The sequence below is a fragment of the Hippopotamus amphibius genome, chromosome 2, assembly GCF_030028045.1.
Source record: "Hippopotamus amphibius kiboko isolate mHipAmp2 chromosome 2, mHipAmp2.hap2, whole genome shotgun sequence".
In the NCBI taxonomy this organism is placed as follows: Eukaryota; Metazoa; Chordata; class Mammalia; order Artiodactyla; family Hippopotamidae; genus Hippopotamus; species Hippopotamus amphibius.
Window position 1 is genome coordinate 55,275,700 of NC_080187.1, and position 25,084 is coordinate 55,300,783.

Sequence of the window (25,084 nt, forward strand, 5' to 3'; positions counted from 1 at the left end):
TAGTAGGATACTCTCCAGGTCCATCCATGTTGCTGCAAATACCAACATATCATTCTTTTTTATGGCTGAGTAGTATTCCATTGTATATATGTACCACATCTTCTTTACCCATTCATCTGTTAATGGACATTTAGGTTGTTTCCATGCCTTGGCTACTGTGAATAGTGCTGCTATGAACATAGGGATGCATGTATCTTTCCGAACTGTAGTTTCGTCCAGATATATGTCCAGGAGTGGGACTGCTGGATCATATGGCAACTCTATTTTTAGTTTTTTAAGTAACCTCCTTACTGTTCTCCATAGTGGCTGCATCAATTTTCATTCCCACCAACAATGTAGGAGGGTTCCTTTTTCTCCACACCCTCTCCAGCATCTGTTATTTGCAGACATTTTAATGATGGCTGTTCAGACTGGTGTGAGGTGGTATCTTATTGTAGTTTTGATTTGCATTCAGAGAAGAAAGTTAAAATATGGAAAAGGAGAGAACTAGAATGAACTCTGTGGGTTGGATGAAATTAAAGGTACTGTTGTGGACCCATAGTACACACACACACACACACAATTATAGATGCAAATGTGTTATGTATACGTGTGTGCCTGTATGTATGTACAGCTACATATGTATTTCCTAGTTTGGTCCACTGAGAGGGTCTGGGAGCAGCAACACCCTAATGGCATCGAGCACATCTAGCACTCAGATCTTCGTTTCCAAATACTCTTTTCCACTAAAAGAAACCAGGGATCCTTGGAGAAATGGCTGATTCCAGGGCTGGGCTAAAGAAAGTACAAGATGGGCCTAGACATTTTATTATGACAGAAAGCTAGAAACTGCTCAAAGGATGATGGGGACATTTAAAAAGAAACAGAAACCAGCTTGAAAGGGCTCCTACTGGTGAAAACTGGGAAAATTTGTACATCAAAATAAATAATGATGGTAACAGATTATAACCCACCAAACAGGAAACCATTAATCAATTCATACAAATGAATGAGGAAACTGGAAGTCTGATCAGGAACAGGATATCTGCATAGTTTCAACGTACTTCACCACACAAAACTTCTTAATTACAAAGTGGAAAAGAATAACTTTACAAAGGAGATGCCTTGCAGACATCACCTTGATCAAAGTGGACAACATCAGTGACAGGACAACAAACTATGTACCACCTGACAGGATATAATAAGAACACAGTATCAATTCTATGATGTTCCTGCCGGAGATGCAAACCTGAATCTAATTATGAGGACACATCTGATTAAACAAGATTGAGGGAGATGCTACAAAACACTTCCCTGAAATCTTCAAAGGTGTTAAGGTAATGAAGACAAGGAAAGACAGAGGAAGTGTCCAGACCGAAGAGCCATGACAACTAAAAGCAGCACATGATTCTGAACTGGGTCCTGTAGGTCATCACTGAAACAGCTGTTGAAACTTGAATGAGGCCTGAGGACTAGATAATGATAATGTATCAGTGTTAAATTCCTGATATTGATGGCTGCATTGTGGTGATGTAAGAAAATGTCCTTGTTTTTAAGAAATACATGCTAAAGTATTCAAAGGCATTGGCTTTGCAACTTACTCTCAAATGGCGCAGGAAGAAAGTGTTCTTTGTACTGGATTTTCAACCTTTCTGTAAGTCTGTGATTATTTTTTAATATTAAAAAGGATTAAAATTTAACTCAAATCATTAAATAGTGATCTAGAGAAACTCCAAAATAAATCATTTTGCAAATCTGAATTAAAAACTTAGATTTTCAAACAAATGTTTTTATCTAAAATGAGACACAAGTGGTATATGTATACCACTGATGAGGTCAGTCTAATTTCCCAATCTTTCATTGAGGGCCTACTATATAGGCCAGGTTCTGAGCTGCACAGAGCAGGTGGGCCTTAAGAGTACAAAAATATTAATGCACTGCCTCTGTCCTCTGAAATCACACAAGCTAGCAGGGGAGGAGGACATAGAGAAATAGGCTATTTCAAAACCACATAGTAAGAAGCACATAGAAAATACTAGGGATGCCCAAAGAAGGGAATTAATTAGCCCTGACCAGGGGCAGCAGGGAAGCCTTCCTGAGGGGCTGACGGCCGTGCTGAGGAAGAGTTAACTGAGCTAAGAAGGCAGGGGAAAGTGGGGACCGGGGAAGCAATGTGCAAGAGTTTTCAAGCATTTCTAAAGTGGTAGAACTCTCTTTTCAAGTAATGTTTTACTTAGATCAATTTACAGATGAGAGAAAAGCAACAGCCCTGGGTAGAGATGGGACCTGCTCCCACAGCTTCCCTATTATTCCCCATAGTAACTCCTAAAAAAAACTTGGATCCTGTAGTTTTATAGAATACAGCTTAAAAACTACCGTTAAGGTAGAAAAAGCAATGATTTTGGAGTCAGCCAGAGAGATGAAACTTTGAATCTTTTCTCTGCCTCTTGTTATGTAATATTTTCCTATTTTTAAAAAATTTTATTTATTTATTTATTATTTTTGGGGGGGTACACCAAGTTCAATCATCTGTTTTTATACACATATCCCCGTATTCCCTCCCTCCCTTGACTCCCCCCCACCCTCCCTCGAGTCCCCCCCACCCTGTATTTTGTAAAATAAAGACAATACTACCTACTCTCAAAACCATTTTGAAGATTAAATTAGAAAACACGCCAGTGCAGTGACTGGTATGTAACAGGTGGGCAACTTAGGGTAACTACTGTTGTAATGAGTAATGAAACTACTCTGAATAATAAAAATCATGGTGTTCAAAGCAAAAACTCAAATACAAACAAACTCAAAATGGACCACAGACCTATTATATACATGCAAAACTATAAAACTTCTGGAAGATAATATAGGAGAATATCTAGGTGACTCTGGGTTTTATGATCAGTTTTTAGATACAACACCAAAAACACAATCCATGAAAGAAAAAATCAGACTCCATTAAAACTTGAAAGTTCTGCTCTGAGAAAGATACTAAAAAGACATGCCACAGGCTGGGAGAACCCATTTACAAGACATGTCTGATAAAAAACACATACCTTGGGAGTTCCCTGGTTGCCTAGTGGTTAGGATTCCAGGCTCTCACTGCCATGGCCTGGGTTCAATCCCTGATCAGGGAACTGAGATCCTGCAAGCTACACAGTGCGGCCAAAAAACCACAAACCAAAACAAACAACACCCCCCCCAAACAAAAAAACCCCCAAAACCCACATATCTTGAATACACACAAAATAAACCCTTAAAAGTTCACAACAAAAATCCAAACAACCCAATTAGGAATAGGGCAAAAGATCTAAACAAATACTTCATCAAAGAAGATGTACAAAAGGCAAAATAAGAATATGAGAAGATGCTCAACATCATATGTCATCCGGGAACTGCAAACTGAAGCAATGAGATATCACTGCATACCTAACAGAATGGCCAAAATCCAGAGCACTGACAACACCAAATGCTGGCGAGCATGTGAAACAATAGGAACTCTCATTCACTGTTGGTGGGAATGCAAAATGGTGGACCCACTGTGGAAGACAGTTTGGCAGTTTCTTACAAAGCAAACATAGTCTTACCATATGATCCAGCAATCATGCTCTTAGGTATTTATTTACTCAAATGACTTGCAAACTTGTGTACACAAAAACCTTCACACAAATGTTTATCACAGCTTTGTTCATTATAATTGCCAAAAATCAGAAGCAACCGGGATGTTCTTCAATAGGTGCATGGATAGACAAATTGTAGTAAACGCAGACAACGGAGTATTATTCACTGCTAAAAAGAAACGAGCTATCAAGCCACTAAAAAGACATGGCACAACCTTAAATGCACACTGCTAAGTAACAAAAGCCAATATGAAACAGCTACAAAACACACTGATTCCAACCATACAACATTCTGGAGAAGGCAAAACTATAGAGACAGTAAACAGATCATTGGTTGCCAGAGGTATGAGGCAGAGGAAAGGACGATTAAGGGAGTTTTAGGGCAGTGACACTATTCCATATGATACTGTAATGGTGGATATGTGACATTATGCATTTGGTAAAACCCATAGAAAGTACAACAGTGTGAGTAACCCTAAACTATGGGCTTCGGTTAATAATAATGTAACAGTATTGGTTCATCAATTATAGGGCAACCTAGGGGAGAGGGAGAGGAACTACAGGGGAACTCTGTGTGCTTTCCGCTCAATTTCTCTGTAAGCCTAAAGCTGCTCTATAAAAAAATAAAAACAAAGCACTACAGTAATAGCAGGAAGAAAAGCATGGAGGTTAGGATGCACAGCAGCTAGGGAATGACACTTAGCTGTGTACTTCTGACATTTTAAATAGGTCACTCTGGTGACACTGCAGAAGATGGATTTTGATGGATTTTAGTAGGCCTGCTAGGAAATGACTGAAAATAATCTAAACAAGAAATAATAAAGGCCAGACCATTCCTACCCGTGGTGGTAGGAATGGACAATGCATCTCACATCTTTTGAAAACTGAGTGGATGGGGGGCACCATGAACTAAGATGGACAAGAGGAATGAATGAGCAAGTCTGAGAAGCAACTCTGGTGATGTTATACTTGAGGGTCTACAGGCAGTCAAAGGCGAGACGCCTAACAGGCAATTTGACGTGGACATGAAGCTCCGGGAGAGGTCGGAGCTGGAAGTCAGCTTATGGCAATACATTAAGTCCCCTACATATGAACCTTCAAGTTGTGAACTTTCAAAGATGCAAACGTGCGTTCCATCAACATCAGGCGTGAGTGAAATTGCAGCTCGCCCTCCGTCTCCTATTGCTGACGATCCTTCAGCTCTACCACCTCCCACCTCCAGTCAGTAACTCTCCTTGCCTGTTCACCTGATGCCAGCCCCTGCATGCCAGCTGTGGTACTGTACTACTGTACTTTTCAAGGTACTGTACTGTAAGATTAAAAAGGTTTCTTTATTCTTTGGGTTTTTTTTATGTATTATTTGTGTGAAAAGTATTATAAACCTATTACAGTACAGGACTATATAGCTGATTGTGTTAGCTGGGTATCTAGGCTAATTTTGTTGGACTTATGAATAAATTGGACTTACGAAATGTGCTCTCAGACCAGAACTCGTTTGTACGTAGGGGACTTACTGTACTTAAAAACATCAATGGATGAGATCACCAAAGAAAGGGCGTACGGCACTAAAAACAGTGGGCCCAGGACCACAGAAAACATCAATTTTTAAATGCAAGCTGAACAAGAGTAGCTCTCAAAAAGAAAAGAAATGATCCAAGATAGGAGGAGCACAGAGAATAGAATCATGGAAGCCAGGTGCATCTGTCAGGTTGAAAGGTTGCTAAACCTTTGTCTCTACAGCGGCAAGCTCAAACATAATGCCAACAACTGAAAATTCAAGACTTATCTATAAAGCACAGAATAAGGGATATGGAAGTAAGTGCCAAGAAATCACCTAAGACTTAAAAGTGGTTGCCTGGGGCAGTGGGGCAGGATGGGGGGTGGAGGTTTGGAACTATTAGTTTTTCTGAAAGAGCCTTTTACACTAGGTACAAACAAACAAACCCAAAACACTTAAGTGCAAAGGAGAAGAGACTGGGATTGGTGGTACATTTTGTGCAAAAGTTCTGGGGTTTAATTAGTCACAAATGTAATATGATCCAGGAGATATGACTACCTGGCAAGTCACTCTAAGCTGCATTTACTAGAAGTACAATATCCCCATCCAAATAACAGACTGAACTTCTTACATCACACCAGGAATACAGGATTTGACTCTGGGAACCATGTTTTAGGAGGGTCCAAATCCTATCAATTCTTCCCTTGTGTCTCACACTTTTTTTATCCTTTTTATCCAGAAGGCCCGACCTTAATTCAGGCTCTCAACACTTCACACCTAGGTTAAACCAAGAGTATCAAGACTGATATTTTTGTCTCCAAGCTACCCTACAACTTGTATCCAAATTGATTTTCTGAAAACCTATTTGGTTCCCATCACTCCCCTTTTCAAAAATCTTTCACAGTTCCTATTATCTGGCTTCTTTGTGGGACGTTTAAGATCTCTTACAAGCAGATCCCACACTAACTCTTCACCTGCTGCTTTCCAAAATGAACTGTCAGCCCCGGTGAGCCTGGTACACTGGTGGCTCTCTGCGCGCGCGCACGCACACGCACGCACGCGCGCACGCACACACACACACACACACGCGCGCGCACACACACACACACACACACGCGCGCGCACGCACACACACACACACACACACACACACACACACACACACACACACACACACACACACACACACACACACACACACACACACACACACACACCCCTTACATCATCTCTAACTCTGTGCCCTAGTTCCTGTGCCCTTGCTTCCATCACTCGTCGAGCCTGTTCTTCTCTGCTTATATGGGCACTGGCTATATGTCAGGCAAACTCCACACTTCCTCTTGGGCTTTCCCTAGGTTCCTTTTACTGCAGGTACATCTATCTCCTCTGGACTCCCATATCACTCCCTATGGTGTCAACTGTTTCACAATTACCCTATATATTAATAGAATGACTTTGTACTACCAATTAACTTTTCAAAATACCCTTTATAAGTATCAATCATATAAGCCATGAGCTTAAGATGGCCAACAATATTGGTCATCTTATGATAGTCACCAAGCTTCAACCTATATTTTTAAAGACACCAAAACCCTGAACAACACCTATTCCTCTAAGCACAGAGGATTTTTTTCCCCTCTCTGTCCTCCCAGCGTTCTGCACAGGTCTCCACTCCAACACACACCATAGCATATGGATTTTATTAATCCGAATCCCCTCCCTCCACCTTACTACCGGGGTGTCACGTGGAGGCAGGGATCTGTGGCAGAACAGATACACAGTCAATATTTGATGAATTGAATCACTCACCCCACTGGCAGTTCTGATGGGTTTTGCCTTTAACTTGGGGACCAAGACCTTTCGATACTGAGGTGGGACTGCGGCAATGATATCCACCAGGCGGGGCTGTGCTGAAAGGCCATACTTAGCAGCTGTCCTGGTTTTCACCCTGAAAGTAAAGCATCTAGCATTATCAAGATCACAATATTTCAAGGACAAGCTACTAAAAGGATAACCTATAAATAACATCATCAATTCCTGTCACTCCCACATCCTTTCGCCAGATGACAACAGTGGCTTTAACATTTGTAACTATCAGGGAAATACAAGAACAAAATTCATGGCTTCTTGTTCTCTGGAGTACCAGAAAGAAAACCAGATGACTACAGGGGAGTGGCCCCGGACAGTGACACAACATAGGTCTCATTCAAAGTAGTGCTCCAGCCTCAATACCCTTTTCTCAGCTTCCCCCCTGCTGCATTTGGGATGAGATTAATTCTGTAGCAAGGGATTGTTCAGAATATTGTAGGATGTTTAGCAGCATCCTTGGCCTCTACTCACTGGCACCTCTTCCACTGTAACAACCAAAAATGTCTCCAGACATTGCCAAATGCCCTGGGGGTGGGGGTGGTCATGCCTGGTATCAAACCACGGTCTCAGGCCAAAAAACAAAACAAAACAAAATAATTTAAAGCAAAGCTATGCAGAACCAAATAGGAAGAAAGGTATATATCTTCTAAAGCTTTTTAAAACTTTTTCTAATACAAAATATTATATACAGAAGGAACAAAACATATAAATATACTTTAATAATTATACAACAACCACTCATAACCACGTTCCAAGAACGAGAGTATGATCAGCACCTCAGAAGACCCCTGTTTGCCCCTTCCTGATTGTAACCCTATCCTTAACCCCCAGAAGTAACCTTCATTCCTCATTTTACCAACTTTTCCTTTCTTTGTGGCTACTAGCCAAATCTTAATAGTCACTTTATCGTCTCAACTTTAATCCATCTAGAAATATTATAGGGTATTCAAATAATTTCAACAAATGTTTACTGAGTACCTGACAGGTACAAGAGACTACCTAAGTACTTGGTACGTCAGGAGGTGTAAGGCATAGCTGTTTCATGCTCTATGTCTGCAGACAGGCATGCACAAAAATAAATCCGCAAGTAATAAAAACATATGTATCAATAATAAAACACACACACAACAATGAATGCTTCCAGAGCTCAAGAGAGGAACTCAATGTGTGCTGGGGAAATATTTGTGGAAAATGGAGACAGAAAGAAAGAGTAGACTTCAGACAGGCAGTAAAGACACAGAGATGACACTGAGAGCAGACAGGCTGGAAGATGCAAAAACAGGAATGCACAGATTTTGAGAAATATGGGTAGATCAACTTGACAGAAAGAGAAGGTTTTCAAAGTAAAGGCAGAGATTTAAAAGAGTTGGAAAAGTAAGTTGAAGCCAGATCAAGGGGCCTCATATAATGGGCTAAGGAATCTGCATTTAATCCCACAAGCACTGGAGATATTCTGAAAGTTCCTGCACAGAGAAATGATGGAGGAAAATTAATCCACAAGACAGTAAAAAGGACTGAAAGCATAAACTACCGCAGCAGTCTAGACTTAAGTTTAAAAAGGAATGGAAGAAGAAATTGTTGGTGAACATGAAAGAGAATTATAATGAAGAAAGCGTAGGCAAAATTTTAACCCTAATTGGACCTAAGGAAAAAGATTCAAAGATGACACTAGAGTCTCAAGCCTGGGTGAAGGTTAAAACAATTAGGTGAACAGGACATCTGAGTAGGGGCTGGTTTTAAGGAAGATGCTAGCTTTAGCTTTAGATGTGCTAAACTAAAGAGAATGATAAAAATATATAAGAAGTAGAAATGTTCACGAGAAAAAAATTTGTGTAATTAGGGGTACAGCCAACAAAGTTAGGGAAAAAATAACCCTGCTAAACACATGGTAGAAAAACCAATAAAATGTAATGTCTTCATAGTCAAAAAGAACAGTTACTAATTTATTTCTTTAGCAAATGTCTATCAAGCACAGTGTTCCAAGAAAGGGGTAAAACATTGTAGTATCTCAGGTAATAGAACACAGGGTCTAAATAAAGGTCATGTGCGTAGTGACTAGACCACTGACGACCTGAAGGTGGGGGGAGAACCCTTTCACTAGAACAGATCTATATAGGGAATATACAGTAAATAAACAGATGCAGAGAGGAAAGACCACTCTTACTTGAGGATGCAGCAAAGTCAAAGCTGAACATGATTGCGGAGAGGAAGGGGATGATTGTGTCAAAGAGGTTCTAAAGTAGGGAAGGGTTAGATTAAATCAAAGGCCCCCAAAAGAGGGTTTTCCTGGGAGAGAGCTACTGCCTCCTCTGACATGACGGGGAAGAGAGGAAGGATGTGGAGTGAGATGGCACAGGAGGACAGAGCATGGGCTCTGGAGACAGATGACCTGATTCCAAATCCCAGCTCTGCCAATCACCAGTTATTTACTCTTGGACAAATTATTTAACTTTTCTCTGTCTCAGAGGACCCATCTGTCAAATGAGGTTGATATAAGTACCTACCTCATACAATGCTTGAGAGGATCAGCTGAGCTAACACAAAATCACTACTAACAGTGACCGGAATATCGTAAGTGCCGAAGAAATGTTAGAAGCTATTAGTATTATTAGGCTTGAGGCAATTTTGCTGTAAATAATTGACAGGGCAGGGCAGAAAGCTAAATTCTCAATGAAAACAGGAAACACGAGATACAACCAGTAGTATATAATAATTTCATAAAAGATCAAGATTACCTTCTTTTTTACAGATTCACTTACTTATTTAGATCGATGTCTTTCCCCTGTTCATGGGCTTCAATCAGTTGTTTAATAACATCTCCTATGGTCACCATCATTAGCTCAGCAGGGCTAAGATCTCCTGGAAAGACAATATAAAAAATCATATTATTCAGAAAAGGTTTTTGCATTTATTAGCAGTTTTCCTTCCAAAATCATTCCAAATCATGCCAAAATAAAAGCTCAAGTTCACAAGACACTAAATCTTTACTGTTTACAATTTGATCATATATTTTATATCTTTAATTTTAAAACAAACCTGGCTTCACCTGTATATGGGAAGAGTTCACGTTAGAAGCACATACACCTTGAGAGTAATAAAGACAAACATGAGGAGAAAGAACCTGATCACACAGGAAAGGACCAAAGTAGTTAAAACAGCTTCCCTTTATCTCCAGATTGGTAAGTACATTTAGATGCATTATTTCATCCGATTCTCAAAACAGAGTGGAACAGGAGTCTTTGCCTGTCCCATAAATGCTACCAAGGGGTGAAGTTGAAACTCAAACCCAGGTATCTGCAGAAGCAGAACTATAAAGCAATGTAATACTATCTTGAAATACAAAGATGTGGGTCTATATGTGCCTAGGGATCTTTTCTTTTAGTTAATTTATTTATTTTGGCTGCACTGGGTCTTAGTTGCAGCATGCAGACTCTTGTTTGTGGCATGTGGATTCTTAGTTGCTGCATGCATGTGGGATCTAGTTCCCTGATCAGGGATCAAACCCAGGCCCCCCGCACTGGGAGCACGGAGTCTTACCCACTGGACCACCATGGAAGTCCCATGCCTAGGGACCTTAACCCATCTGTAAAATATAGTCTGTCCAGCATCGCAACTTCTCCTGGCAACTGAGGCCGTCCTTCTCATCTAAAAGGCAACCAGAAGCTGACATGTTCTTACATGACCCCATCCCCCCAATTACAGTTGACTGGTTCAAGGATGGGCACCTATCTAGGTAGGGCCAACCTGAGCTCTTTCTCTCAAGGTAAAAAACACCAGTCCGTCTCCAGCGATAACAGCTGTGAGATTTGAGCTTGGGAGCTGCTAGCAAGCATGCCTCCTGCCTGCAAGGAAAGCTGGTGTGTAAAGATAATGACCTCATCAGAGAAGCCCTGGCGCTCATGGAGCCTTTTCATTTACTTTATCTCATTTGAAACCTCACAACAACACTGGAAGGTAGGTATTGTTACCTCACTTCACAGATGTGAAAAATTAAGGCAGGTAAAGACATCATTGTCAACGGCACAGTTAAGACTCAAATTCAGGTCTTTTCTCCACAACTCACATGCTTTTCTCCACTGTACGAAGTCAACTCTAATTTAATGACGCGAAGCTAACACATACAAAAAAAATTGAGAGAAAAAGAAGTCCATCTATAATCGAAGGCTAAATGTTTTCTAAACTGTGTAACTCAGCACTCAGCACTACAAAGGTACCCGAGGGGCCATGAAACAGAGGTGGGGCTGGTAGTGATGACAGTTAAGGGGGAGGGGAGGGTCACTTTCTCCATTTCAACCAAAGCAGCTTGGCTTTCATCTGTTTAGACACTGAAGTTCTGCATAATAATTGATTTGGAGGGGAAAAGGGGATTCAGGTGAGCAGACCTCAGAGCTACTGCACGTTCAGTTCCAGATCACCACAATAAAGCAAATACCACAGTAAGCAAGTCACACACATTTTTTGCTTTCCCAGTGCACATAAAAGTTATGTTTTCACTGTACCATAGTCTGTTAGTGTGTGACAGCATTATGCCTTAGGAAAACAGTACCTTAATTAAAAAATGCTAACCATCATCTGAGCCTTCAGCAAATCATAATTTTTTTGCTGGTGGAGAGTCTTGCTTCAATGTTGATAGCTGCCAACTGATCAGGGTGGTGACTGCTGGAGGTGGGGTGTCTGTGGCAATTTCTTAAAATAGGACAACAGTGAAAGTCTGCCACATCAACTGACTCTTCTTTTCATGAACAATTCCTCTGTAGCATGCAGTGCTGTCTGACAGCGTTGTACCCACAGTAGAACTTCTTTCAAAACTGGAGTCAATCCTCTCAAACACTGCTGTTGCTTTATCAACTAAGTTTAACGTAATATTTTTATTGTAGTGTCAACAGTCTTCAGCAGGAGTCAATTCCACCTCAAGAAATCACTCTCTTTGCTCATCCATAAGAAGCAACTCCTCATCCATTAAAGTTTCATCACGTGATTGTGGCAATTCAGTCCCGCCTTCAGGCTCCACTTCCAATTCTGGTTCTATTTCCACCACATCTGCAGTTACTTCATCCACTCAAGTCTTAAACCCCTCAAAATCACCCATGAGGGCTGGAATCAACTGCTTCCAAACTCCCATAAATGTTGATATTTTGACCTCTTCCCATGAATCACGAATGTTCTTAATGGCATCTAGAATGGTGAATCCTTTCCAGAAAGTTTTCAATTAACTTTGCCCAGGTCCATCAGAGGAATCACTATCTATGGCAGCTATAGCTTTACGAAATGTACTGCTTAAATAATAAGACTTGAAAGTCGAAATGACTCCTTGATCAGGCTGCACAATAGATGTTGTGTCAGCAGGCATAAAAACAACATTAATCTTGTATTCCTCTCTCAGAGCTCTTGGATGACTAAGCACATTGACAATGAGCAGTAATATTTTGAAAGGAATCTGCTCTCAACAGTGGGCTTAAAATATTCAGTAAAGCATGTTCTAAACAGATGCGCTGTCACCCAGGCTTTGTTTTTGCATTTAGAGAGCACAGGCAGAGTAGATTTAGCATAATTCAGAATGGTAAATGAACATTAGCTTCAACTTAAAAGTCAGCTGCAAGACTTCCCTGGTGGCGCAGTGGTTAAGAATCCGCCTGCCAATGCAGGTGACAGGGGTTCAATCCCTGCTCCAGGAAGATCCCACATGCCGAGGAGCAACTAAGCACGTTGTGCCTCAACAAGAGAAGCCACCACAATCAGGAGCCTGCGCAACACAATGAAGAGTAGCCCCACCTCACCACAACTAGAGAAAGCCCATGTGCAGCAACAAAGACCCAACACAGCCAATAATTAATTAAAAAAAAAAAGTCAGCTGCATTAACAAGAGAATCAGCCTGAGGCTTTGAAGCCAGGCACTGACTTCTCCCTAGCTATGAAAGTCCTAGATGGCATCTTCTTCCAATATAAGGCTATTCGTCTACACCGAAAATCTGTTGTTTAGTGTAGCCACCTTAATTATCTTAGCTAGACCTTCTGGATAACTTGGTGCAGCTTCTCCATCAGCACTTGCTGCTCTGCCTTGCACTTTTATGCTATGGAGGTGGCCTCTTTCCTTAAACCTCATGAATCAACCCCCAATAGCTTCAAACTTTTCTTCTGCAGCTTTCTTACCTCTCTCAGCCTTCACAGAATTAAAGAGAGTTAGGGCCTAGCTTTAGATTAGGCTTTGGCTTAAGGGAATGTTGTAACTGGTTGATCTTCTATGCAGGTCTCTAAAACCTCCTCCCTATTAGCAATAAGGCTGTTTCCCTTTCTTATCAATCATGTGTCCACTAGAGTATCATTTTCAGTTTCCTTCAAGAACTTTGTGTTCACAACTTGGCTAACTGTCTGGTGTAAGAGGCCTAGTGTTCAGCCTATCTCAGTCAACATGCCTTCCTCACTAGGCTTAATCATTTCTAGCTACTGATTTAAAGGGAGAGATGTGCAACTCTTCCTTTTACTTGAACCCTTAGAGGCCACTGTAGGGTTACTAATTGGCCTAACTTCAATACCACTGTGCCTCAAAGAACAGGGAGGCCTAAGGAGAGGGAGAGAGATGGGGGAATGGCCAACAGGTGGAGCTGTCAGAACACACAAAACATTTATCCATTAAATTCACTGTCCTATGTGGCAGTTTGTGGGGCCCTAAAACACTTACAATATAGTAACATCAAAGATCACTGATCACACATCAAAGATCGCTGATCACACAGCACCATAACAATACTGGAAAAGTTTGAAATATTGCAGGAATTACCAAAATGTGACACAGACACACGAAGTGAGCAAATGCTGTTGGAAAAACGGCACTGCCAGGTGTGCTCAACAGGGTTGATACAAACCTTCAATTTGTAAAAAACACAGTATCTGTGAAATGCACTAAAGCTAACTGCAATAAAATGAGGTATGCTTGCAGATAAAGATTTTAAAAACACTTGTATAGCCCTTGAGTATATCAAGAAATAACTGGAGAAGTAAATTAGCAAAAAAAGGTTTCATGGAGGAAATCACACAGGGATCTTTAAAATAAGGGCAGGATTTGGACAAGCAAAACAGAGGGTGACCCAGAAGGAACCATGTTAGGTATAGGAATTACCTATCATCTTTATGTGCAGGAGTACTGCCTAACTAGAATAGAGGCTTTTTGACAGGATTTGGTAAGACGACATTACAGGGTACACTGGCTACAAGCCAAAGGCATTTAAATGGGATGCAATAAATAGTGGAGCATTATATGTTCTCAAGTTTGGGAGTAAAAAAATGAGTAGTGTTTAAAGAAAATAAGTACAGGCTGATCCTTGAACATTGCCTTGAACTGCACGAGTCTACTCATATGCAGATTTTTTTCTCCAATAAATACAGTCGCTGTATTTTACAAATCTTTAAGTGTGGGGAAAAGTTTATGTTTGATTAGAGATCACAATGTGTGGAATCAAAAGAAGGAGGATTTGAGTCCTGAGTCTACCTAAACTGTTTCAGCTTCCTGCCCTCGGGTGAGTCATTTATTAATTCCTTTGTTTTTCAGGCAGAGATAGCAGTACTCAGAATTTCAACTGTGCAGGGGTCAGTGCCCCCAGCCTCTGCTGTTGTTCAAGGGTGAATTGTATACAAAATATAGGAAAGATACAAAAGATAAGAAGATACAAAATATGATTCAGAAGATGAAAAGAATATACATAATCTGGATACTAAGTAAAAGGCTCTTGAAAGGCAACACTGTTAAAAAATAGAACAGATTTACTGTAAAAAAAAAAAAAAAAACTTGGATGACAGACTTGAGTCCCCAGCTTCCAAACCTTACTGGCTGTGTGATAATGGGAAGATGAATGGCTTCTGAGCTCCCATTTCTTTGTCTGCAAAATTGGGATAATACATATTTCACAAGATTCAGTAAGAACCAACAAAAACAATGTATATATGAAATCCAAAGTATAATTCGAATATTGGGTCTTAATGAAGGTGTGTTGGGATGGTGGCTAGAATGATGAAGGATAAACTATTTCAAGAGGCAATTTCTATAAGAACTAACAAGACTTGGTGATAGATGAAGTTAAAAGTGTAAAGCTGTTTGGTCTGAGAGACAGAGGAGCAAGTTAGAGAAGGTGACTAATCAATTAGGGGCATGCAGAATTTGATGCCACAGAGCGACTGAAGGTAACTTGGACACTTCGAGCAGTTGATGCCAAGAGGCACAGCGATTAAGGAACAGAATTTTTTTTTTTCAGATTTTATGTTTTGGGGATTCATAGAGACAGCCTGACAAACCAGTTCCACTTCCTAAATATAATTTTGGGCTATGAAAGTTAAACTCTTTTAATCTCTGTTTCTTCATTTGTGAAAGGCGGATAATATCAGCCTAAGAATTATTAACAAAAATTCAATAAATGGTGGCCACAGGTATCATAATTATATTATTAGACCAACTGCTCAAATGAGTTGACAGAGATAACACTAGAACCTGTGAGAAAATACCTGAAATCTGACTCCATTCGGCTGAAAAACTATAGATGGAATTGCTCCACGCTAACTCAGGAGGTAATACAAATGGGAATAACTGCCTGTCTGTCCCAAAGAATCAAAAAATAATTCAGTGTTTTTTCTTTTTTCTTTTTAACTTAGAGCTTTAAAACAATCTCAAATCAAAAAGCACGTGAAATGTGTCGTAAAACAAATCTTAGCAAATTAAGAGTCCGAGAACGCGTTAAATCCACCGACCACGTTAACTTCTTGGAGGGCATATCTTGGAATAGAGCTTTTCTTGTCATTTACGCAAAAGACACCAAGTGACTGCCAAAAAGGAAGAGTAAGGACAGGTTGGTTTAAAAAGCACAATAGGTGAAACGAGAAAGCAGGAGGCTGGAGTCCACAGGTGGTTGGGGAGACTGGATCAGGTAGAGGATTCCCGCGGGAAAAACTGGCTTCAGCATCTGATGGCCCAGGGTTCGCCCCTTCCCTACCACCCCCCGTTCCCCCTCCCTTTCGCACCTTTCCGCTTCTGCCTCATCTCTCCGCTGTCGTAGCAGCCGCCACCGCAGATAATGTAGCGACCAACTCGAACCTCGGGGAAAATTGACAGCCACAAAGCAATCCTATCCTGTCGTAAAATGACGATCAATGTATCGTAAAGCTGTTCCCAGAAGGCAGCGCGCGCAAGGGTCCGCCCCGCCTCCAAGCAGCGGCTTGCAGAGCCGCCGGAGGAGGGGCAAAGCTTCCGCTTCGGCGATCGCAGTTTAGGGTCTAAGGTCCACGTCCAAAGAAAACGGCAGCTTGGGCGTTAGAAACCTCGACCTGGGCAGTACAGCGACGGGACAAAGCTTAGGACAGCGGCTGTGCCAGGAACCCTAAATAAGAGGGTGGATGTGGGTGGAGGAGCCCAGGGTGCGTTGCGTCCAGGGTGGCTGGGCGGGAACGTGAGTGGGGATTGCGGGAGGACGAGCCCGCCAGGGTGGAGGACACTAGATTAAGAGCCTGGAAGAGGCCAAGCAGGAATCAAGTAAAGATCTGAGGTTCAGGTTCTGACGCCTGTTAATCACCCGGGTCGCAGATGAATGGCGCGTATCAGTAACCATTATGAAAGCTCTGGAGGTCTCTCCAGAAAAACTCACACAAGCACAAAGTTTTGTAGTGTTTGGAGGCAGGACTTGGGATCATGTTTTCCTGAAACCCATCCATGATGTCCTTTGTTCATGGACCAGAAATTAAGAACGCTTCTCATTAATATAAAGACAGGGATCTCTGCTGTTTCCAGTTCCTTACTTTCAACTAGAATTGAGCTAACTCCGAGTCTTTGAACTCACCGTGACACTGAAACTGTCCTGGTCAACTTTTGTGACTGCCCATCAGGACAAATTCAGTAGCATTTATGTGTCATTATATGTCATCTTAGTACCAAGTGACATAAGTTAGCTACCTAGAAAGTCTTTTATGATAGGACCCTCCACACTCGAGTTTTCCTTCTACTTTTTCTCGGGCCTCCTGTATATCAGCTCAAAATATTGGCGTACCACAGGGGTCACTTCTCAGCCTTGTCTTCCCCAAGGTGATCCTCAGAGTACCAGAGCTTTAAACACCATCTGTCTGCTCCCGTTTTTATACTCCAGCCCCAGCTTCTTCCCTATTTGACATCTTGTTAAATCTGCATGTTTAGTGTGTATCAGAAACTTAACATGTTCCAAAAGGAACTCGGCTTTTACTCCAATTCTGCTTTCCCCAAACTTCCTTAGCTGAAGACACCATCCTCTACCTCATCACTTTTCTGCCTCACACAAGAGAAAGAGAGAGATGGGTGGGAGATTGGAGATTTTAAATCGTAAATGGGAATGTGATATTTGAGCTAATACTTGATATGCAGATATCTGGGGGAAGAGTATTTCAGGTAGAGGGAACACAACGCAAATGTCCTAGGGTGAGAGGATGCCTGGTGTGTTCAAGGAAAGTAAGGAGGCTGCTGTGAATTGAGCAGTGAGTGAGGGGAAGGGTAATAGAGGTCAGAGAAGTGATGGGGTGCAATGGGGGAAAGTGCAGCTCATGTAAGACCTTGTAGGCCAGTGTAAAACCTTTGCCTTTTAAGTCATGTGGGAAGCCATTGGAGAGTTTTTAGCAGAGATATAACCTGGTTTATAGTTTAAAAGTACCTCTGTTTGCTGTGTTGAGAATGGCCTGTAGGGAGGAAGGGTAGAAGCAGAGAGATCAGTTAGGTGGCTGTTATTGTAGCTAAGCTACGGATTCCCAAACTTTGATGCACATGAGAATCGCCTGGAGAGAAGTGAAAACTCCTGGTGTCCAGGTCACATCCCACACCAATTAAATAAAACTATCAAGGGTGTGGCAGCCAGGTGTTAGTATTTCTTAAGATCTTTGGGTGATTCCAGTATACAGCAATGTTTGGGAACCGCTGAACGAGGCCAGAGATGATTATAACTTGAGTCAGGGTAGTAAGCAGTGGAGGTGGTGAGACATGTCCAGATTCTGAATATGCTTTGGTGATTTCAACAAGACTTTTCGACAGCCAGATGTGGGATGTGGGAGAAAGGCATCAACATCAGGGGTGACACGGAAGCTTTTGGACTGAGGGACTGGAACCATGTAGTTGCCAGTGGCTGAAATGCAGAAGCTTGTAGGTGGAGTGGGGTTTGGGGGGAGTATGGGAGGGGGTGAATTTGGATGCCTTGTGTTTGGGATGCCTAGTGAGCAGTAATATATGAAGAAGATTGGGGCTGGAGATACCAAATGAGAGTTGTGGGCACATAGGTGATATTTAAAGCTATGAAGCAGGGTGGTGGAGAAGAAAGAGAAGAGACCAAAGATTAAGCTTTGGGGCATTCTATTTTCAGCAGGAAAGAGGAGTAACTAGGAGAGGAGGTGCCTCCAGGTAGGTGGGAAGAAAAACAAGGCAAGTGTGGTTCCTGGAATCTGAGTGGAAAAACTGTGTTAAGGAGGAGGGAGTGATCCACTGGGTCAAATGCTGCTGATGGGTAAAGAAAGAGGAGGGTTGAAAATTAACTAGGGTCACCAGGGACTTTGACAAGAACAGTTTCACAGAATGGTAGAAGTGAATCCTTGATTGGAGTGGATTGATTGAAAGGAGAGAGGTTTGAGACAAGTTTAGACACAACTTTTGAATGGGTACACTATAAAATATAGAAATGTGACAGTAGCTCGCCGGAAAACTGGGGTCAAAGAGAATGTTTGTTAAAATTGAATAAATAACAGCACGTTTGTGTGCCAATGAGAATAATCCAATGGAGAGTGAAAATCTGATGAAGAAGGGAAAGTACCTCATCCTGCATTTGGAGAGAGGGGATGAGATCTGGTGCATGAGAGAAGGGATTAGCTTTTGATGGGCACATGCATACGTAGTTTACCTATTTACAGGCTGGAAGGCGGAGCAGGTGATACAGATCCTGAGAGGTGGTTGGGAGTGATGGTGGGGCTCTGTGGAAGTTCTCTTTCAATTGCATCAGTGGTTCCAGTGAGTTCAATGAAAATTCAGCCTGGTAGTTTGCCCAAACTTCTAACTGAGCATTCAGGACCTAGCGTTCAGGTGTCCAATAGCAGGTGTCAAGGACCCAGGCAGCTTTAAAAAGGACCAAAATTAAGTTTAGTTATTAGGTGCTTTAGCAGTACCTCTGATTAAGAATACAGTCAACTGTTGAAGCAGAAAAACAGCCAGTAGAGGGAGAGCTAAGCACACATGACATGAATATAAGGTATGATTTTGCCCAAAGAGATACGTAGAAGATCCAACACTAACGATGGTATTCACGTTCATTTTCTTTGTTTTGAACTCTATATTGGTATTTCTATGGTTTTCTTAAAAGCTCAAAGCAGTTTTTAAGAGCACATTCTTTTTGACCTTTTTGCTTCCTGAATCCCCACTGTGGACTAGAAACATACCTGCAGTTACTGAGGGTTATCCTAGTAATGACTGACTCAGTCTTTGAAGGTCAAACACTACCTAAAGCTGCAGGTTAAAAAACTTTTTCCCCTGTACTCGATGTGATTTATTGGGTTGTCAGATACAGCAATGTGGAGTAGGTTCTGCTTCCTTCTCCTGGACAGCATTTTAAAAACACTTGTTTTTCTGTTTTGTGTTTAAAATATGGACGTAAAAAAGTTCCAAAAAGTTATTTAAAACTATATGATGCTCATTTCTACAATCAAACAATCCAGTGTTGTTTGGGTTTTGGTGAATTTCAAGACTGTATACCAAGAATCAGTTTACCTTCATCATCTCATCTTATCCATCTCTCCCAGTTGTCTTGTATTTGGGGGTAGGGGAATCAGTACTTGGTCTCTCTTGGGACTGGGGCATTTTTCCTCTCTGCTCATGTATGTCAAATCCATCTGAATAACTTTCATCTTCAAAGAAAGGATGCTGCAGGATGGATCCTGCAGTATATTTGGAAGGGAAAAATGACTAATCTGTAGGGATAGAGCAGAGAAGAATTTAAGAGCCCCAGTTCACATGCAATTTAAGTTTAAATGAAAGAGGCAAATAGCACGAATCAATTTCTGAGGGAGGAAATCACCATAAATAGCCCTCTTATGACAGATTAGTTTCTCTTCTGCTTATGTAAATGTGGCTTTGTGATTGTGGCCACCAAGGGCTCTTTACCCCAGCTGGTTCCACATACCTAGACCAAGGCAGAGAAGCTACCATTATCTTCTCTGTGTAATCCTGGAGCTGAAGCAGAAAAAGTGATATCTGGTAAGTTGTTTCTCTTATGTAATTTATGCTGTAACTTATGGTTCATTAAAAAAATAGCTTTAGATTTATAGAAAAATTGAGATGATAGTACAGAGAGTTCCCATAGAACCCACAACCAATTTCCTCTCTTATCTTACATTTGTATGATGCATTTGCCATAATTAATGAACCAACATTTATAATATTAACTAAAGGCTATCCTTTACTCAGATTTTCTTAGCTGTTATCTAATGTCCTTTTTCTGTTTTAGGATTCCATCCAGGACACCGTATTACATTTAGTTTTCATGTCTCCTTAGGCTCCTCTTGGCTGTGACCTTGTTTTTGATGACCTTGACAGTTTTGAGGAGTCCTGGTCATATTCTGCAGGGCTTGCCTCTGTTGAGAATCTTCTGTTTTTCTCAGATTAGACTGGAGTTACGGGTTTCGGGAGGAAGATTACAGAATTAAAGGGCATTCTTATTCCATCACATCAAGGGTCCATATCATCAAGATGATTTATGACTGTTGTTGACCTATGTCATCTGGCTGAGGAAGTGTTTGTCAAGTCTTTCTACTGTTAAGTTACTCTTTCCCCCTTCTTTCCATCCTGTCCTCTTCGGAAGGAAGTTACTCTGTAAAGTCCATGCCTGAGGAGTGGGGGATTATGTTCCCTTTCCTTAAGGGTGCAGCATCTTCAGAAATTATTTGGAATTTTTCTGCGTGGGAGATTTGTTTCTTCTTCTTCACTTGATTTTCCTAAAGTCAATTATTTCTTGAGGGAAAGTGAATTTTACTTTCTCGTTTATTTAAGTGAATTTTAAGGCTATGTAAAGGCCAATGAACTATAAAACTGGAGAATCGGGGGTTAGTTTGACTTTACTTAACAGTGTGATCTTAGGCAAGTCACTAATCATTCTTCCCAAAGAAAACATATATTCCAAGATCTTTGGGTGTAGTATTAATGTAATCTTATGCCTGATTATCTCTGGCAAGCTTGGGGAAGCAATATGAGAGGATTCAAGTTCACTTCCTTAGAATCTGATAAACTTCGTAAGGAAACTATCTGCTTATTTTACTAACCTATTCCCCTGGGGGAGAAGGAGGTGAAAAATCATGTCATCCCAATGCCTCCTTTACTGTATCTACCTCTCACGGCTGTGCTTCTAATATTGCACACATTAGGTGATACGTTAATGCTGAAAACATAACTCTTTTCCTTTGGGGGTTTGAAAGCCCTTGTTTCACTTTTGCTTCTAAGCTAATGTGTTTAAATTGTTCTTTTGGAACGTACCTAGCTTGGAAGAGCAGTGCAATGTCCAATGAAGTGGTTAGGAAATTTTGCCAAGGCCAAAGGTATTTAAGATTTAAAGAAAGAAAGGAGATAAATCCTAAATGTAATCAATATTCCATCATTTTAATAAAAATCTCCTCCTTGCCCTTATTTCATTCTTCAGTTACCTCCATGTGGGAGGGGATGAGACTCTACCAAGGGCATAGAACCCTCAAGGTGACTGGTCAATGGGGACAAGAATGGGGGTCAGTTTATCAGTTAAGGTGACCTATGTTCCCCCCAAAATAGATAGACTTTGCCCTGGTAAATATTAGTACTGATTTCTTGCTTAACTACCTTCACCAAATATTCTGAAAGTCAATAACATTTGTACAGATGCATAAGTGTAGACCAACTTTGTATACAATATCACATTTAGTCCCCACAGTGAACTCCAGCCATAAGTATTTTTAATTCTCATTTTATACGTTGGTAAACTGAGGCTCAGCAAGTTTAAGTGATTTGCTCAGTACTAGAGCAGGATCCAAAATTCCAGGCATTCTGACTCCAAGTCCTGAGTACTTTCCACTACACCACTCACAGTCTGAAGTATCAGCCCTGGGTGTGGGGACACCTTGCCCATTTTGTTCCCTGATGTGTCCCCAGTGCCTAGAACAGTGTCTGGCACATAGTAGACACTCAACAAATATTTGTTGAATGAATGAATTTAATTCCTGCCATTATTAATGTTACTATCCAGGATATGTTTAAAAGACACACTTTATTCATTGAACAAATATTTATTCAGTGTTTACTAAGTACTGAGCACTTCCCACATTTGTGAAAAGTAGGGAATGAATCAATGTTAATGATCAAACTGCTCCTTCAAGGAACTTTGCTAATTGAAGCACTTTAATTTTTTCCTATTAGTGCTGCCTTGGAGTGGGAGGTCGGGGACAGAAATGAAAGGAAAACAAGAATCGTGTGGGGAGGGGTCAATGTGAGACAAGGGAGGGTGGGATGCGATTCTGACTAAAGGAGAGGAGACCTGGACACTAGTAATTCTTAACAAATACACTCAGTTCTGCATTGGACATGGACTGAGGGCAGTGAAATGTACTACTCAGCACCCCCCTGCCCCCGCCACGCGTGCACACATGCGCACACATACCACCCCCTCCCCCCCCCCCCACACACAGTCTGGCTTGTTTTATCCTGAGGGCACTGAAGAATTTTCAGGCAGTGGCTTCAGTTGGAGTCCCTAAGCACAGTTTTATCACTCTCCCACCTACACAACAGCCTTCACTCCCCAAATGCCTTCCTCATGCATTTGAGGGAGCCCCTCATTTGTGGGCACCCTTCCTTCATTCTCCTACTCGTAAGCTCAAGAGACTTTGTTTAAATAATACCAGTTAGAGGCTGCTTGGTAGAATGAAGAGAACACTGAACTTGGACTCACTATGTGATCTTGGACAAGTCCCTTCCCCTCTCTGGGCCTCAGGGGCTCAAGAACATTCTTTATTTAATTCCACTATGTGAAGCTGTTCTAGTATAGGAGTGACCATTGCATTTATGTCACCTCTGTTATGTTCTCTTAAGAAAAAAAGACAGTAAGCAAATACAAACAGGAGAAAAGGAGAGTGAGAGGAGCAAGAAAAAGTGTTAAAAGTCACAATTATTTGACAGGAAACTGGTTCTGTGCAACCTTGCCACAACTAGCTAAATGTGCAGAGAGTTTCATTTAAAAGATGCTATTCTTAGGCTCAGTGCACATGAATGTAAATAAGCACTAAGAGCAAAACTTAAATGCTAACCACATAGTTGAAATACAAGTGAAATAAACCACACATGAAAACCTTGCCCATGTGAGCAGTACCTTTGGACGTTTTTAATTGCTTCTCTACAGAAACAAATTTTCACAAGATATACCATGGTTGCTGGCTTTCTTTGGGGGAAAGTGGAGCCCAATATAATTTGAGGAAAGACTGTGTGTCTTTTGCTCTTTAAAGCAAAATGAATCTGAAATTACCATAATCTCAGTAGTGCTACTTTTGATTACACAGGAGCCCTAATTATTGGTACAGTCTTGGTTTCCATGGCAAGTGACATTTCAAAATAAGAACTTAATCCTTTTGGCTTCCAACTAAATCACAGAACATTTGCACCTTAAGGACTAATTCAATCTTTCATTTATAGATGGGAAAGATAAGGCCCAGAATGATACAAGGACGTGTCTCAAGTCCTATGGCTCCTTTGATTTTGGCAAAGCCAGAACTGGAAACTTCCACACCTTATTTCCAGTTTAATGCCCTTCCCACCAGATCATTTAATTCAACTCAATGGCTACATACTGAGGGTCTATACCATACTATCCCCTATTAATTGATATCTTTGTTTATAGGTTTTCCTCTGTAAGTGCTTGGCATTTATTTCATTCTGCCTCCTCAGCTGTTTAGTGGATGATCCCTTTCCATTTTCCAGTGTTTTGTCAATCAAATGGTCCCTTTGGCAGAAGGAATAAATGAAGCCCAATTCACCACAACCACAACTCAAATAATTTACAATTTCTCCAATTTCAGTTAGGGGTCACACATTACTCCTATACGGGTACAATAGATGCTGCTATAGTGGGAGGCTCATGGTTCAGTGTCTGCACTGCATGCAGCTAAACTGATCCCCACCCCAGATAGTTACATGCTAATAACCCTTGCTGGCCACCGTGTACTGTTGATTTAGTCACTGAAGTCCTGTGACCCTGACGGAAGTCAAAACCGCTGCCCACATTCTAGAATCTGATGAATACGTCTGTTTCTACTGCAAGTCCTCTTCCCTCTCGGATTTAAGGGCCTTAATCTCAGTGTCCAAATGGAGGTGACGCTTATCAACTTGTTAGTGCTTTGGGGCTTCATCCGGTTTCTCTATTTTTTCTTGGCATTTGGCCAGCAGAGCAAGCTGTCCTGAAGGTCTACAGTGGATCTGACCCCTGGGTGCACCACACCTTTGGTTTTGTTTCCAGTGCCCGCTGTGATATGCCTAACATTCTGTGTGACTGTGGCTCATAGAGTTGCTGTCTTCAGAAAACAACAGATCTCTTCGCCGAGGGGCAATTTCCAGTTTTGCATCTAAAGTTATTGACAGACATTACCAAATTTTTTCTCCTAACTCGCCTAGGCTTTCATGTGGTTTAGCATTTCCAACTCAGCATTTGCAACCAGGAAGCTCTCATGAATTTTAGTGACCTTGTAGAGCCCTCCCACCGCCGTCTTTATACTGGTGAACATTTTAAGCAAGAACACAGTATCTTGGGATTTGAAGAAGCCTTAAAATCTACCTAGTCTAATGCCGTTATTAGGTGGCTATACCAGTAAAGGTTTAGACACCTCTAGGGGCAGAAAATTCATTACTTACTAAGGGAGCTCATTCCATTTTGGACAACTTTGACTACCAGAGAATGTTCAGCAAAAATGTGCTTTCTTGTACTTTCCACCTAGTGGCTTTAGTTCTCCTCTCTTGGCACCATTGGAAAATAGGCATCATTCTTCTTTTATATGCAGCTCTAAGGTCAAATATTTGAAGACCACTACGAAGTCGTCTCCCCTCCTTCTTCCTTAGCCTGTCTTCCCTCCCTCAAGCTAAACATTC

At 41.3% G+C, this 25,084-nt stretch overlaps 2 protein-coding genes across 3 annotated transcripts in view; one reads left to right on the top strand and one right to left on the bottom strand.

Annotated features, from left to right (window-relative positions):
• Positions 1-18,864, bottom strand: part of ELP3 (elongator acetyltransferase complex subunit 3) — a 95,170-nt gene extending 76,306 nt beyond the window's left edge. Inside the window, exons 1-3 of one of the 2 annotated variants that reach the window (XM_057722611.1) lie at positions 18,846-18,864; positions 9,720-9,819; positions 6,901-7,039 (exon numbers count right to left, since the gene is read on the bottom strand). In XM_057722611.1, the coding sequence (XP_057578594.1) occupies positions 6,901-7,039; positions 9,720-9,796 (216 nt within the window). In that variant the 5' untranslated portion in view covers positions 9,797-9,819; positions 18,846-18,864. Of the gene's footprint in view, positions 1-6,900; positions 7,040-9,719; positions 9,820-15,966; positions 16,071-18,845 lie in introns of those variants that run through there. The other variant, XM_057722610.1, reaches the window with a different exon arrangement.
• A 1,253-nt stretch (positions 18,865-20,117) lies between these two features.
• NUGGC (nuclear GTPase, germinal center associated) overlaps positions 20,118-25,084 on the top strand; it is a 47,631-nt gene continuing 42,664 nt past the window's right edge. The window contains exon 1 of the mRNA XM_057722614.1: positions 20,118-20,191. The gene's annotated coding sequence lies outside the window, so the exon portion shown is untranslated. The remainder of the gene's footprint in view (positions 20,192-25,084) is intronic.